This window comes from Pieris brassicae, chromosome 11, assembly GCF_905147105.1.
Source record: "Pieris brassicae chromosome 11, ilPieBrab1.1, whole genome shotgun sequence".
NCBI lineage: Eukaryota > Metazoa > Arthropoda > Insecta > Lepidoptera > Pieridae > Pieris > Pieris brassicae.
The window spans coordinates 1739168-1755858 of NC_059675.1; the positions used below are offsets into that span (position 1 = coordinate 1739168).

The 16691-nt window shown below is 32.3% G+C and overlaps 2 protein-coding genes across 5 annotated transcripts in view; both read right to left on the reverse strand.

Annotated features, from left to right (window-relative positions):
* Positions 1-1323, reverse strand: part of LOC123715924 (hillarin) — a 41530-nt gene extending 40207 nt beyond the window's left edge. Inside the window, exon 1 of one of the 4 annotated variants that reach the window (XM_045671297.1) lies at positions 1266-1323. The gene's annotated coding sequence lies outside the window, so the exon portion shown is untranslated. Of the gene's footprint in view, positions 1-1112 lie in introns of all 4 variants that reach the window. The other 3 variants (XM_045671296.1, XM_045671298.1, XM_045671295.1) reach the window with 3 other exon arrangements.
* A 1360-nt stretch (positions 1324-2683) lies between these two features.
* On the reverse strand, positions 2684-9954 carry LOC123716550 (putative phosphatidate phosphatase). Its single transcript, XM_045672348.1, has 6 exons — positions 9824-9954; positions 6220-6371; positions 5422-5610; positions 4686-4856; positions 4045-4221; positions 2684-3386 (listed from the first exon to the last, which is right to left on the reverse strand). Exons 1-6 carry the CDS (start codon positions 9924-9926, stop codon positions 3288-3290), a joined length of 891 nt encoding a protein of 296 aa, XP_045528304.1. The 5' UTR covers positions 9927-9954; the 3' UTR covers positions 2684-3287.
* Between the last annotated feature and the right edge of the window lie 6737 nt (positions 9955-16691).

The window sequence follows — 16691 nt, forward strand, 5'->3', positions numbered from 1 at the left end:
AAAAAAGATGTGTGAGAAGCCGAAGTACAGCAAATATATATTCATATTACGCGATTTCAGTCCCTCGTATAACACGGGATTTCTCCCATATAACGCAGGGATTGCACACGTTATATATACTGTGACATTTATAATGTTTTCGTAATATAGTGTTTTCTTACAATTAAATCGAATATTTAAATCCCCTTTAACTAGAAAAGTTAAACGTGAATCATTAGTAACTAACGCGTTATATGGGCGCACGCGTTAAGCAAGTATAACTCCAACAACGCGTTTCCTAAAACGCCAAATCAATCTACCGTGTTATAGGATACTGTATTGTTTTAATTCACAAAACTGTGACGAATCTATATACGGCTAAAGGATTAGATTACTAAAATGGTTATTTGCTAAGTCCAAATACGCGAGGGCGGCCCAACTTATAAATGACCAATTTCGGTCATAAAAACCTCTGACAACATATAGCTGCTTTAATTCAAACTTATAGTACTAAAAGGCTCGTGTGGCAGATATTTCGTCCTGTTTTATCGACAATTTTTCTTTTGACATTGATTGCTATTTGTCTCTATGATATGCCGGGTTTTCTTTTGGGGTTTTCAGCACTATTAGTGCTAATTGCGCCGCTAAAAACCAGGCATGATTTGCCTGTCCATAAGAACTAAGAAAGAACATTTGACTTATAAATTTTGTAGGCCTTTTATAAGTAATGAACATATGCAGAATTTTGGTTAAAAATTTCATAGTGACGTCATCGGGGCATGATATTTACCATAGTAGACTTGTGTAAGGCAAAAATGGTCTTATATATAAAACCACTAGTACGGATGAAGAAATCCTACGCCTCGTTGCGATTACGATTGGTATTTGCGTTGAACCTAAGTCAAATTAACACATTATCGCAAACAATGACTAATACAATACGTTTTTGGATGTTTGGATGCGGGTTTTTAAATCTATAAGACAGTTTTAATTAACGTTTTGTTTAAATGATAAAACCGGCATATTTTAAAAGTAATATATATTAAGATTTTGGGTTTAGATTAGACACAGTTAATGGCAGTGGCGGCAAAATTATCCTACGTAAGAATCTAATAAGATCGCAATCTAAAAACCTTTTTTTAACAAAACCTCATTTAATATAACGCTGTGGCACTGGCAACCAATTTCACAATAAAAAAAACACTGACACAGGCAATAAATGATTAGAATACGTGCTCACTTTTGAAAAAAGAACGAACGAAGAAAGGCTATGGCGTTTCACATACTTTTTAATTTGACAGCTGTCAGATTATACGCGGGACGCGCGCCACTTGCGGGGGCCGGTCGAACACTGGCCGCCCGCAATTGTTTACGGCCAGTGTTGCGTCGAAATGTCAAAGAATCAACAGGCAAGCCGCAGAAGGCTTTGCGTACTTTGCAATGTTACTCTGTGAGGCTGATTTTGTACAGTCTAAAGGTATCGAAGCGAGCATTTTGTCGCATATATGTTTTGTTATTTTAGGAAAGACATTCGTTTAACTGGATAACTGACCAAGGTTCAAGTTTTACTCTGAGTAACAAAACCAAAAATATAGATAAATTTACTTATGTAAAAAATTGTAAATATAAAGAACTTTATAGAACTATAATGCGACTAATATCTTAACATCTAACTTAAGTTATTGGCCGATTTGTTTAAGTACATGATTAATGTAAAATAGCACAGGTTATAAATTTATCTTTGAGGAGAGATTCACAAGAAGCGGCGCGGGCCACAACGGGGCATTCCGAACTAAATCGCCCGCTGGAGAAAGTAAACTACGATTATAACAGCCTTATACTTATGCATTGAAAACTATACCTTATTATGATGTAAACAAAGTCTTAAATGACTTGAAATCCAAAACACGAAGTCATGGCACTACAGGTGAAGTAATACCTGCAAGCTGTTAATGGAATTTGAATTTAGAATCTAAATTTAAATATAAGCAGGTTCTATATGAGTATGTTAGAAATATGCGTGATTAAAGATTAAATTAACATTATTTATTATGTATACATTATTTACATTTAATAATTAAGACTTCTATTATTTTATATTATTGTAAAGTTAAATTTTAAACGATACAAGTATTTCGGAAAGGCTTGTTTTGCCGAAGTTCGTTTTTCAGTTCTTATAAAAGATATCAACGCGCTTAATGAATTTTTTTAAATAAATACAGCTAGAACGCAATTAAACAGAAATTTGCTTCAAATTTATTTATTGCTAGAAATAAACATAAAATTAATATATTATTGATACATTTTATATTAGAGTATTTAATTTTGATAGATTCTATCAAAAACCAATAACTCCAGAAGTGTACACCATACATAGTATCGATAACAAAATTGTTAAAATTCATACAATTTCTATTATTTATAACAAACTATTTATTCAAAGCATTAACATATATTTGCCGATATTTTTCAGCAGGCGTTAATTGAGATCCTCATTTATTCTTAAAACTAAGTTAGTAAAATAAATACTATGTGATTGAATTATTAAGAACTATTTATACAACGTATTATTTTAATGTTGTCGTATTACATTTTGTTATATTAAACTAGTTGGATATTTATTTTCATCAGGCAATTCATAAATAGACAATTTAGATTTTTGTGTGCGTCATATAAAATCATTTTTCTTGTTACATAATTGCTACAGTAATAACGTCAGGAGCGATTTTTTAAACTTTTTTATAGGACGGTTAATAGGCTCACATGATGTTCAGGGATACCACCCATGTATACATTGCTATGTCACAAGTGCGTTGCCCATCGTATAAGATTTGACACGCTCTTTTAAGAAGGGTTAATTGGTTTTTGAATACTTTAATGCTGTCAATAAAGCCCGCTTAAATCCGATATTGGTGAAAATTTTATATAAAATCTTCCATGTATTTAGAAAAAAACAAGAATCTTAAAGATCAAGCTAGAATTTTTTAAAACTGTTTTTAAACTTATAACCCTTGCTGTCCGAAACCGAAAGTATTCTTCTTGTGCAACAGTAGTTTAATTATAATTTGTAGGTCTTAGATAGAATGTATTATGTGAAGAACCTAAAACATTAATAAGTCAAATGGAAGAGACGGCTGAGAAGGTTGTTGACTACTGTTGAATCTTTGTGTAGTGGTTAATGCATTTTCAAATTTTTTGGTATCTAAATATGTGTAATAAAGATTTTTCTTTCTTTTTTCTTCTTTTACGTAAACTGTTCGGACATCTTATGGATTTATAACAGAAAATGAGTTCGATATTTTAGAACTTTATGCTGATTCCGCTTTTTGTTGTTGTGAACAGACCTCGTGCTGTGAAACTAGTTGGTGCTTACACTTCGGCTGCAAGAGGTCTGTACCCCAGGTCCACTGTAAATAAAATGAATACAATTAATACTTATACAATATAACACCCCGTCCGATTGAGATTCGTGTGGCATAAATTATTGCGATCTCCTCAACAATATTCGTAATATTTTTGTAAATACACAAAAAGGCATGGAAATAGACGAAAGGTTGGATTGCTTGTGACCTTTTTAATTTTATCATTTAATATACTTTAAAGCTAACCCACGAAAATAATATTAGGACAATACTGTTACTACTACAATAAAAACCGTATGGACTTGTCTGCTTTAATAAATACATTATTATTATATAACTTCCATCAGAAATCACACTACGAGTGCAGATGTTTTTATTATAGCGTTAAAATTTTATAATGTGAATACACTGAGTAATAATGTTTTATTATATATATTACTTGAAGATTTAATGAATTACATCTTTTGTTTATGGGCATATAACTCTAAAACGGAAAGGTCTATATAACAAACAATGTCAGATTTTTTAAACACAAATTTTCTCCACAGCTTTAATTTTGCTTATAAGCTGGAAATCGTGGGTTAGTATATCCAATAAGTGGGAATTATTTTGGTTAGGTACATAGCACTTATGCAGAGCACTCAAAACTATACTGAAGTGAGAGAGATACAGATTATATGAACGAAGAGTATAATGAACTTACAACGAGAACAGCGAACGTGAGACCAGTGAAGTATCCAGCGAGAACATCACTCCAGTGGTGTTTGTAGTCGGTTACACGTGATAGGGCCGTGAACCAGCTTAGCATGACAGCTGAGAACTGGAGGACATGACGGAAGATCCTAGTGCTACGCCAGACCATACGTTTTTCCAGGTAGAGCTGAGCATTAATTAAATAACGATAAAATACAAATTAAATATACCTACATATATTAATGTATATATAAGAATAAATTGGTGTCGCCAAAACTCGAGTATGGCTGGACTGATTTGCCTAATTATGATCTTGAAATATTTCTGGAATTTCAGGGAAGGTTTAAACGGAAACATGAATAATTATAAAATAAACGCCAATTGAATTTTCCACTAAAACTGGAACAGTTTTAACTGGGAAATATCTTTTATATCTTTAGAAGATTGTAACTTGGTTGTCATATAGTAATATATGACTTTAGAGATTTGTGTTACATAGGTATAATTGTGTATTAAGATTTGACATATGATTAGGATAACGAAGCTCACCAATCTTTCATCAATTAATCATCAATCAATTCATCTAGTGATTAATCAGTATTTAAACCACTCTAGTTATATAAATAGTTAACAATTAACCAATATACTCACAGCTAAATATATCATAGTATACGCTGACGCTGACGAGTGACCACTTAGGAAGGACATGTGCATGTCATTGAACTTTTCAGTGTAATTATTGCCAGTGCATTCGAACTCATGGCTCTCTATATAACGATGTTGCCACTGTGACAAGCTGCAATTAACATTTGGACGGCAAAGCTGAAAGATAATATGTAAAATGTTTTGAGTTTTTATTATGTCGGGACATTTATCAAACTAAATGTTAAGTATGGGTTAAACAGATAGAAGAAGGTAGAAGATACACCTGATGTTAATTGATGGACACTCCATGGGCGGTATCATGGATCAATCAGATAATGGACTTCCTATCTATGTGCGTGGTGAAGAAAAACATATCGTGAGGAAACCCATCACAATATAATCATAATCCTTAGAACCAAAAAGTCGACGGTGTCAGGCACAGGAGGCTGATCACTAAAGTGATTGTAGCGCCACTGATGGTTATTCATTTTTAATTAATTTTAATATCCGTTTAAAAAGTTCTTAACATATTTACATATTAGAAGGCTTAATTTTTAGCAAAGATGCGTTTTTATTGCTATAAATATGATGTTTATGATATACAACGTAAAAAAACACTTTATATATCTAACTAATACATTTAACTTTGAGAAATAATAATTTAAAATATAAAATATTTACTATATTTGGTCCTTGTAACCATGTCAATAAAATTCAAGATGGTTGAATTTCAATTACTTACATCAAAGAAATGCGGTCGAGGTCTGCCGATAACGTTCTTCGCGACATTTGTTGTCAGTTCAACAAAACACATACCATACGAGAAGCAGGCAAACACGCAATAGAATCCTCTCATCCACAAAGGCAGAGGAAACTTGAAGCATGGCTCGTCATCTTCTTTACGAAGTAACATCCATTCGCAAAATAGAATCTGGAAGAATAAGAATGGCAAAGGATCGTTACAGCTATTGGCAATACCTGGGATGTGAACCCGATACCTCATGATCGATGAACAAGCTTACCTTATTTTAGTAAATAATGAATGTGGCGCACGAATAAATTAAGAAAAAATTGTTTTATCCAAACTGTTACTTTATTCCTATTACTTGAAAAAATCAAACATGAAATTAACAAATATAAACAATATCAGAACGAAATTACGGCATTGTTTACATATATTTTGTTTATCAAAACTTCGTTGCAAGTTTACAGAGATACAAATAAAATATGTAATTAAATAAAAAGGTGATCAACTGGCCTTAACGCTTTTAAACGATCTCTTCCAGGCCCTATTAGAAACCAAAAATAGATAAGACATAGACAAAACTAACGGACCGAAGCAAAGCAATTGAAACATATGTAATGAATATGTAGTGAAAGCAACAATAACTAACAAGAACAATAGTATATTAACTTTTTACCTACGCCTAACCAAATTTGATTGATACAGATATGATGTTTCCATAGAAAACAATACCAGTATAATCGTGTACTAAATAAAGCGCACATAGCTGTAAAAAGTTTTCAGTTCATCTCTTACCACTATAGCGGGTAGGCCTATACCATACAGCCTCAGCATTTCCGTTGATACCGTGTCAGATTTGTAGGGGTACATGAGGCTCTCATCCCCGCAGAAAAAACCACGTTCAAATCCTTGCCATACATCTCTCGTTACAATTACCAGCGCAATTACTGGAAATATAAACATTTCATGTATTGTGCTACAAAATAATCAACACATATATTTTAAGTTTGTATGTTTCGAGGTTGTATCTCTGGATCTACTGAACCGATTATGAAAATTATTTTACCCAGAGATAGCCACGTTATTTGTAAATGTCATAAGCTTTAAACTCAAGTACTGCCAGCCATATTCGCAAAGTAAGACGGAGAAAAAATGTGTGTACTATGCACGTAAGAAATGAAACTTCTTTACGACCTTATTTTTCGAAAAATTATATATTATATGCAACTTTACAGAAATTGGTTAAATAAAGTTACATTAGATAAAGTTTAACAAAAGGCTTTTACTATCATAGACATGAATACAAATAATACAATTATTTCATTTTACCTTATTACTACTAAGATTATTACAGAATTTCATTAATTGTAATAGAATTATTACCAAGCATTGTTATCGCTATTATATATTTTTGTCATTAATTAATGGCTTCGAATCTCTTCGAATCAAGTGTGGTAGGGACAAGAAAAAGATGGCTCGTAACCGAAACATGTGACGCGTTAGCGAAAAATGTGACGGTAATTTTTTTCCAACGCCGATAAAGAAGTTTCACTACAAAAAGGTGGAGCGAAAAGTTTTAATCGGAATGCTGCCTTAACGATAAGAGATATATGATAGTCCTAGAGAGAAATTGCAGAATTTTAACGTGACAACGTCCAATAAATCGATGAATGCTGGCTGCACGCACGAAACACATGACTCTTGTCCCGTTACGCTCATTGTACGCTTGCGCCGCATCTGTCTCTCCTCCACTCAATTAGCCTATGCGTCCGAGGATTCACTCCTTCTTTGTATCCATACAAAACAGCGATCATTAAATCTAAATCATTAAATTTTATTCATAAAAGTATGCAAGCATTAATGTTTTAAAATTACGTTGTCACGTTAAAACAACTGGGGACACCGGTACTATCTACGAGGCGCCAACTTAAATCTTCAATTCGCGCCTGTACACTTCAATCCCACGTGCGAAGAGTCTCTATATCAAATGGAACAAATCGATGTTGGAAGAAAGAGTCTTATCAGACCCTTCAGATTTTGTATGGCATGTCTCAAAAGAAGTTTTGAATTTCACCGGAAGAACATTCAACTTTTTCATCATAAGGTACAAAAACCAGAGGAAGTGGTATAAACCGATAACACAACAATTCTATATTAAAACATTCTTATCGTCTAACGTATTAATATCAAACGAGGAATCGATGCATGACTCTTGCTAAGATATCCTATCATTTATCTAACACGTAACTCGTCCATGACAGTATTGACCCCCAAACAATGATATTTGTATTCTATTCCTAAATATCTAAAATATGTTTTTAGAGATAATATAATGGTTTGAATGTCTTCAAATTCTACGAGTATTATACAATGATATATTATCAAGTGTAATTTTTTGGGACGATTTTTATAATTATGAATTAAAATTTAAAATTTGATATATTTTACAACAATCTTCCAACATACCGTAAACTTTGTTTATCATCAAATCAAATCATATCATATTTTTTCCCTTCCTAGCTTGCTTATGTTCAAATATAATTGATGTGTATGTGTGTCAAATTAGTGATGTTAAAGTTTCTTGTATACTTTTATGCATACACGTTGTTATAGAACTTATTAATAAATAAATATATATAAATACTATTGCGCACATGTCCATTGACCAATATAATTGCAGTTGTGCTGCCATTATGTTTAGTTGTTTGCATTTTTGGTATTCTGGTACTATTAAAATCAAATATAATTGTACCGCCTAACAGTCAATGAATGTCGTAATACAAATAAATTGAAACGTTATGTAATGAATAAAAAACACATATTAGATTCACTACTTTTTAAAGAAATAAGCGTCCGGACACATGCATATTTGAATATATGTCAAGCCATTACTGACATTATTTACATCCTTTATCGACGGCTAAAAACATTAAACACTTGACTTACGAAACCCATGAACATTCTGTATTGGACTTTTTTGACAATTTACTAATCTGTTTTTATTTATTTTGGTTTGAGCGCGGTAATAAAGGTTATATATAACCCATTGGAAATCTTAAATAAATGTTGCCAGTGATGTCTAAATAATAATTCGTTTATATTTTGTCAGATTACGAATAAAAATAAATGTGTTCATTTTTTATTATATCATGTGTAGGAGTGTGTAACCCTTTAAGTAAAAAATCCAATTAATCTAAACATTCTATTAACGAAATGTTTTTTTTAATAATAAGGGATTAATAGAAATTAAAAAAAATAAGTGTATATGTTTCTAACACCCTCAATGTATACGTAATCGCGTTACCGTAGAGTAAACATCATTCGTATATAATTTTCCTTTTAAGTCAAGAAAATAAAAGTATTTTTTTCTAACTAAAGAGAAACGCAAAGAAAATTACTTTTAACCAGACGATTTGTGATAATTTAGTTAGAGAATTCATTTCGCTTTCAGAGATTATAAAAAAAAATCATGAATAAAATTTTCATATAAAGTGAAAATTATCACGCACACATACGTAATTCAATTTGTACGTAAATAATGTTTGTAGTCGTTCAAGAAAGCAAGTAGGTTACAGGACTAACCAATCCGTAACAGTAATTGAAGCGTTGGTTAGATCTACGAGCTAAGTGGGATAAGCACTGAGCCAACATTGACTAGAACCCCTCAACTTATGCAATTGATCATGCCTGAATGCTAAAAAATCAAGGGCTTATAAAGAATATAAAGAATGTTTAACAAGGAAACGAAATATAGAAATCTGTGATCCAAATGCTGTAGTGCTACTGGTCATCATTACCGTGTTACGAAGGGAGATAATATCGTAATCGTTTAGAATATTTTAAGATTTAACTAAAAAGTCGAATTTTAACCACAAAAAAAGAGTTAAGTAGCGTAAAATAACATGATTGCAAAATCATTATGACGCTTCAAATTGGTGAATTTTATGTAAAAATACGATAAAAAAACAAATTGTAATTTTCAATATTAATTCAGTTCTTGGAGTTTGTTCATACGTGGTTCGATGGTCGGTGGTCTGGATCATTATCTAGTCACCTTTTATGATTTTTTTTTTAATAACACATTGAAGAACGAATTATATCACAGATATATGCAATATATTTGTTACAACTATTCGATAAAATATGTTGAGCGATATTTTTTTTCCATATTTAAATTTTTAAATATTATTTTTATTTTTCAAATCAGGATTTTACTTATATATATTAAAAGTAAAAATTAATTATAATAAATTGTAACTAAAAATATGAAAAACCAACTGAACGATTTTCATAGGCAAAATAACAGATATGTTCTAAGAATATACTTAATTAAACATATTTAAAATTGAAGCTTTAAAGAAGAATTTATTTCTGGGTTAGAAATAATTTTTTAACTCACGTGCGCATATAAAAAAGCAGTCGATAACAAATTTTCTCAGGAAATGCAGGGATCTCTCTTCTCGCGACATCTTCACGTCCACAGAGCAGATAGACTGAGCCATTCACTCCTCGTACCGTATTTATGTAGCTGGTGCAAGATTACTATCTTTATTAGGAAGATGGTTTAATATTCGTCCTGTTTTGCTAACACAATTTAACTGACGTAAGATATTTTTCGTTTAACTTTATCACCTATTTTCAATTATTTTATTCTAATTTTAAATTAATTTTTATCAGTAAGTGACACTGAACAATTGAATTTTTTAATTTAACGACGACGGAAAACAATTTTATTCGGGAAAATTACTTAATTAAGAAGAGCCACAGACAGGAAGTACAGGTGTATATATTTGAATTTAAAAAAAGTTGGCAACGCACTCGCGAGCCTTCTGGCATTGAGAGTTCATAGGCGGGCGGTATCACTTAAAAAATAAATAAAAAAATACAGTCGTTAAGTTAATATGTAGTATCTTTAAATAGTGCTTTTTTCTGTCTATGACCATAAGTTATACGTTAATTTGGTTGTACGGCTGGAAATTATATTTTTCGATATTAATTTACTCAATGTTACTCGAACATAATATAGAATTCTAGTGGTGAAAGTATTTTTGAACTCAAAAAGTAGTGTTATGAGTTGATTCCATTTTTTAAGGTTTCTTGATATAAGTGTGTCTTTGTGTATGAGTTTTATGTCTGAATTTGGAGCTTACTGGTAATCATTGCAGTGGTAATTTTCCAAACTATTAAACCCTCATCATTTTGGTGATGGTGGTGATTACAGATATTAACACCACATATTATGAATGACTGGTTTTGGTATTTTGTTTTGTTCATGTCACATTTTTAAATGTGTAACTCGTACATTTGTATAAAGAAATGTCCACGTTCAAAATAATTTGTTTACGTTATTATCGTCTTAAAAGTCAGAAAAGAATAAACAGAAAAATTACTGTGGTTATTTTTAATATACTCTTATCATTTAAATTTGAACCGAGTTTATTAACCTATTCACAATTGATGTAGTTAACTACATATATGTACTATCTTAATAATATGTATTATTTTAATAATATCATGTCATATGACGTCCGTCCCACAAAAATAGCATATTTACGCCGATCTTATTGATAATACATATATGTAGGTTACAATTATTGATTAGTTTTGTATAGATTAAAATTTAGTTTTAAATTGTCGCAAGTTATCTGAGAGAAACCAGTTTAAGAATTCTCGGATGAATAAGTTATGATTAGAATGCCTCATTAATGAACTTAAAAAACCCGAATATTAATTTTTTATGTGTCCGCCCGTTAATGCTATGAGAACAATTTTTTTTCTCCTAGTTTCGAACTTAGAAAAAATCCTTGGAAAAAATTGGTAAAAATAAAATTATTACTGATCGTTAATCTATTGTGATAAATTCTGGGTAATTACTGTTTTCTTCAGCAATGCTGAACTACATGCTGGACCTGTCCCATAAATTTCCAGTACGATCGCCTTCCATACACCCATACCAATCTGTCCACCTATCGGGAGCCCCGTCAAAGCTTTGATTCGGGCTTATACTTGACATTAAAAAAATCAGTGGCGATACAACCTTTTTAGGTCTGTGCCTCAGATTTCTGTTTCATGATCATTTAATATGCAAGTAGGTGATCAGCCTCATGTGGCTGACGCACGCCGTCGATGTTTTAGGTCTAAGGCAATCCGATTTTCTCACGATATTTCCTATCACCGTTTGAGCGTGCACAACATAGAGAGAAAGTCCATTGGTGCACAGCCGGGGATCGAACCTACGACCTCGGGGATGAGGGGAGTCGCACGCTGAAGCCACAAGGCCAACGCTGCTCAAAGGCGAGAGGATTACTATTTGATAATTAAATTTATAGCAAAACTATGGTCAATAACTAAATGATAAAACATTCAGGGCACACCTGAAACAGATAACTAATCCATGGCAACAATTTTTTTATCACAAAAGTCCACTATTACATGCGAGAAAATTGCCGATATAGTGTGATTCGTGAGTCGTGGAGGCGTGTTCGTAAGATAATCGTATATATAACCATATAATATATTATATAGTATATATGTCTGTCGAATTTTGCTTTTTATATATATATTATATAGCTTGTCACTAAATTAAATTAAGGCCTCCAGTTTTTAAAAGCGATCTTATCATTGAAAGTAGCGTAATTGTAGTGTTTTTTTTAATTCCTTATAGAATAGGGGCAAACGGGCAGGTCCCTCGCCTGTCGTTAAGTGTTACCGTCCATGGACATTCTCAATACCTCGCTAGTGCGTTGCCCGCTTTTTAACTGTTGGTACGCTCTTTTCGTGAAGGACGCTAAATCGAATTTGTTCGGCAATACATCAGTAGGCAGCTGGTTCGTCATGGTGGTGGTGCGCGGCCTTTGCCTAAAATTGCCTTAAAAAAGGCTCAGTTGTGAAACGATGGTCGTCGAGGTGAAACGGAATTTCGTCTTTTGCCTCGACGTCTGATAATAAAACTCAGCTGCAGGTATTATTTCGAACAGCTCCTGTAATTTTAGCCATAAATTTTTAAACAGGTCTGAATATAGTACTATGGAAGATTAATACGTTTTTATAAGTTCAATAAATTGTTTATTTCTTAACATATTTATTGGCCTTTATCACCTCAACCACTGGTGTTGGAGTGTAAAAGCATTCTATATAGCTGTTCCTTTCACTTATATCGCCATAAACAAAGACAGCGATAACTTTATATCTCTTAAAAATAATCTAAAGGAAATTAAAATTTATTACGAATGAACTGAAGTATAGAAAAACATTTATAACTGACATGGGGTAAACACAACAGCTGAAAAGGTAAAAGAAATCATTAAAAATGTGTCACCGACCTATAATACGATCGTTAGTTAATACAGCTGTTATTATTACAACAAAATTAACTACGTTTTAAATCAGTCATGATTTAACTAATTCATATCTACCTCTTGATTTAACCTGATAGCAATTTGACGGAACGGTTTGATTTACTTGAAATGGAGCCCCATAATAGTATTTTACGTGGTAATTCCATAAATCACCACTGAGCCACGGAGGTTGAAATGTTTACGTATATTAAGAGTCCAATAAATTATAAATGACGTCAATAATAGATAAGTAACTGATGTAACATTGGTTTTGTTTAAGGAAACTCTTAATAGATAATACTATATATTTAGTTCTCTATAGGAATGATGATAAAGTATTATTTTTATCTATTCCATATATTGTCTTTTGTTGACATAGCTGATACAAATTAAGAAAAACACTTTTTGAACGGATTGAAGCTATGTATTGCGTGCTCACCGTGCTCACACGCTGAAAAGCACGCGAAACGTCGGAAAAAATTTATGATTTAGAATTATGTGAATAATTATAAGTTTTTAATAATATTACATAGCTTCAATCCGTTCAAAAAGTGTTTTTCTTATTCCATATATACTTTATAAGTCATATATAATAATAGCAATCTGTATGAAAAATTGTCAAATCTTAAATTATGCCCTAAAACAGAATTGGTAAGGGATAAAATGAAGAGATACTATGGTCTTTGAAGACAAAGGAAAGTACCAAAGAGAAGAAGGAGCTGATGGCACTCTAAAAAAGGGTGGATAGAAGATATAGAAGCGTTTGCAGATAGCGAATGAAGAAGGAAAGCTATGGAAGTTGGAGGATACTTTTGAACCTCTTCAGGGGAAGGGGTTCCGATCAATGGTACTGAATTAAGTCAGAATTACAAGAAAATTTGACAGCGACGTGATGCTCATGTTCTCCATCTCCTATATTCCATCTTGTTCAACCCTAAAACTCCTTCCTATCTCAAAAATGATTTAAAAATTTTGGGAGCCCATAACTATAGCTTACGCTCTTCCGAAAACTATACCCTTGAAATTCCATCTCATAACTCCTCCTTTCTTAGCGATTCCTTTAAGGTCTCTGCAGTTACACTATGGAATTCACTTCCCGTCCCTATTCGCTTAGCTCCTTCTCTATCTTCCTTTAAATTTCTTCTGTACAAACATTACCTGTCCACATCGTAACTCTAACTGACGTCAGACTTATCTTAAATTATCGTGATTTATGTGTCTTTTTACTTTCTATTTTTAATGTATCATCTTTTTAGTTTAGTTTGTTTTTTTTTTGTTCCTGTTTAGTTTTGTCTTAATAACTGTGTATAACATGTATTTTTGCACTACTTGCCTATCTTATGTAATTTAATACATTTTAATTTATTTTTCCTTACTCACCGTGGTTGCCTGGACAAGATCGCTCGAAAGCCATAAGACCGCCAGTTGCCCTCCTTTTGATTTAATTATGCTCAATTTTTTTTTGTAGTGTAACGAAGTGTTAATCAATAAATAAAAATAAAATGTATGTAACCAATCTAAACTGTAAAGATTAGCTTTATTATTATATATATGTCGCAGCCAACTAGCTTAAAAAGCCGTTCAATCAACAGCCTAGCCTTTTAACTAGCGCCGTTTAACTAGCGGCCTGAAAGATGTTTAGCGATTTTAGCAGATAACCAGATGACTAGGTTATTCGTACAACTCACGATATTGTGAAATTTACTCAATAAATAGTATTTGAATGTATTTCAAAGCAAAGAAAAACTAATCATTAACGACATTTAACTCTTTTAGTACACGCTAAAAACAATTGATCCTATTATGTCAATCTGGACTCCAAAAGCCAAGGAAAAGGCCAAGGAATGTAGAAGCGCTTAGACAGATTTTGATTTTTACGTATTGCTAAATATTTATACGGATTTAAATTAAAGCAACGTAAATGCTGGCCGTAAGTCATCATCGGAAGATGTCAACTCCGAGTAAACCGCTACAATCAACGCTCGCACAGACGATCAAGTGGCTCTTGCAGGTTCATATTGAGTTTGGCAAAGTTATTTGTGATGGCGTTCAGTGTATGAAATATCTTCCAATTTCTCCAGAGGTTGCTTGCAAAACTAAAATTTTAAATATAAATATTTGATGAGGGAACTGTTGGAGAGACAATGTGTTACAAATAATATCACACGAGCGTGTACAAATTTTCATAAGGAAGCAATATTTACGCACAAATACAAATCACAACAATAAAGCACAAATGTTATCCGGCAATATACTGATAGTAAATAATGAAAGTACAAAGGTCGCAAGTTCATCCCCTAATGTTATCTGAGCGGAAAACCTAGCCGTGCATTTAATTCCTATTATAATTATTAATAGTATACTTTATAGCGCTCTAATTATTTGTGTGTATTGCATATGTGTCATTCCTTACCGTTTCTTTTTCCCACTAAAGAGCTTAATGCCCTAGCCGATGTGTTAACAATTCGTCAATTATTTATTCTCAACACAGTTTTAAAACAACATTATAAAACTAGTTACGACCCCGAATTAAATATATACAAGCGGATTAAACATAAAGTTTGCTGTCGTATTACACGATGGACAACTTCGTTCTCGCAAAGATTCTTTGGTTTCCTAGGCTGTTACCTGTATAATAAATTAAATGAAAAAATTAACATTTACCCACTATCGAAATATGAATGTAAAAAAATGGTTACTAATTGGCTGAAGACGTTGAGTTATGATGAAACAGAAGATTTAATAACTGTTACTCTGTAACACACCCACTCCCCCCACACATACACGCACGCGCACGCGCACACACACACGCGCACTCACACAGACACAAACACACCAAATTTATTTTTACGACTCCGTTTCCATTTTTTTTCCTTTAGCACTTGCTTATTTTCTTCTATTGTATCTTATGACAATGACCTGATTGTACGTGTTCCGGTCCGGTGGTGGAGAGGCTGGCTATCTGTCACTCAGGTCTCCTGTTACAGAGACCAGTCTCACACACATACACTTCCAAATGTTATCATCTTAGTTTAATCATAATAACCTTCTATGTATGTATATGTGAGAGAAGAAATAAAGATTATTATTATTATATGCTTAGATTTTTTCAATATATTAATTTATTTATTTAAAGTGAAAGTCAAATCTTTATTGCATTCCTTATGTTCGAAATTACATAGTTACATGTTATGGTTTTGTTACAATAAGGACCTAGGTTAGGCACGGCAATATATTTAACTATAATTAATTCATATAGTAGTAGTAACTATTTTCTTATACATTTTTAATCTTATAGGAGTATGTACTTAACATTATTCATAAACCTAACTTTTTATAACTATTTATACTATGTAACGGTGTAATAACATTTCTTATATAATAATTCCATGAACAATTTGTTAAACCTCCAGGGATTTGTTGCATTTTTTATTTTCCGGTAATTTATTATATATGTTTATTGAGGAGGTCAATGGCCATGATTGATGTAATTTTATAAAACAGGACAATTGCCCATTATTTACCGGGACTTCAAAGAAAATACAGGGCCAATTTTACTTTTCCCGGGTAACTATTTAATTGTAAAATATAATATAAGTTAAAAACAGTTTATGTCACACATACAATATTACTCACTATAGTATCTTCAACAAGCGGTCTTTAAGCTAGCTCTTAGGTTTTTCAGTTTTATTTGTGTACACTTATTGTAAAACTACACTAATCCGAAAAGTTTAGTGCTCAGTTGATGCGCTAGTCCCGTGGCTTCGAGAAGCTGGCCGGCTTGTTCTGCTTTGGCCTGTTTATTATATTTCTTAGTCAATTCGTGTATGCCGCGATATTAGTTATTTCGACTATGTATTTGCGTGTTATTCCCACGAGAATGTAAGTGTGTGCTCCTATTTGACCATGCTTCCTGCTGATAAAGAATAT

Excerpts from the sequence above, each read along its gene's own strand:
- LOC123716550 (XM_045672348.1), bottom strand. The coding sequence starts at position 9,926 with ATGGCTCAGTCTATCTGCTCTGTGGACGTGAAGATGTCGCGAGAAGAG. Across the intron at positions 6,372-9,823 it reads CTGCTTTTTTATATGCGCAC|TAATTGCGCTGGTAATTGTA; the intron begins GTGAGTTAAAAA and ends TTATATTTCCAG. Across the intron at positions 5,611-6,219 it reads TAGGCCTACCCGCTATAGTG|ATTCTATTTTGCGAATGGAT; the intron begins GTAAGAGATGAA and ends TTATTCTTCCAG.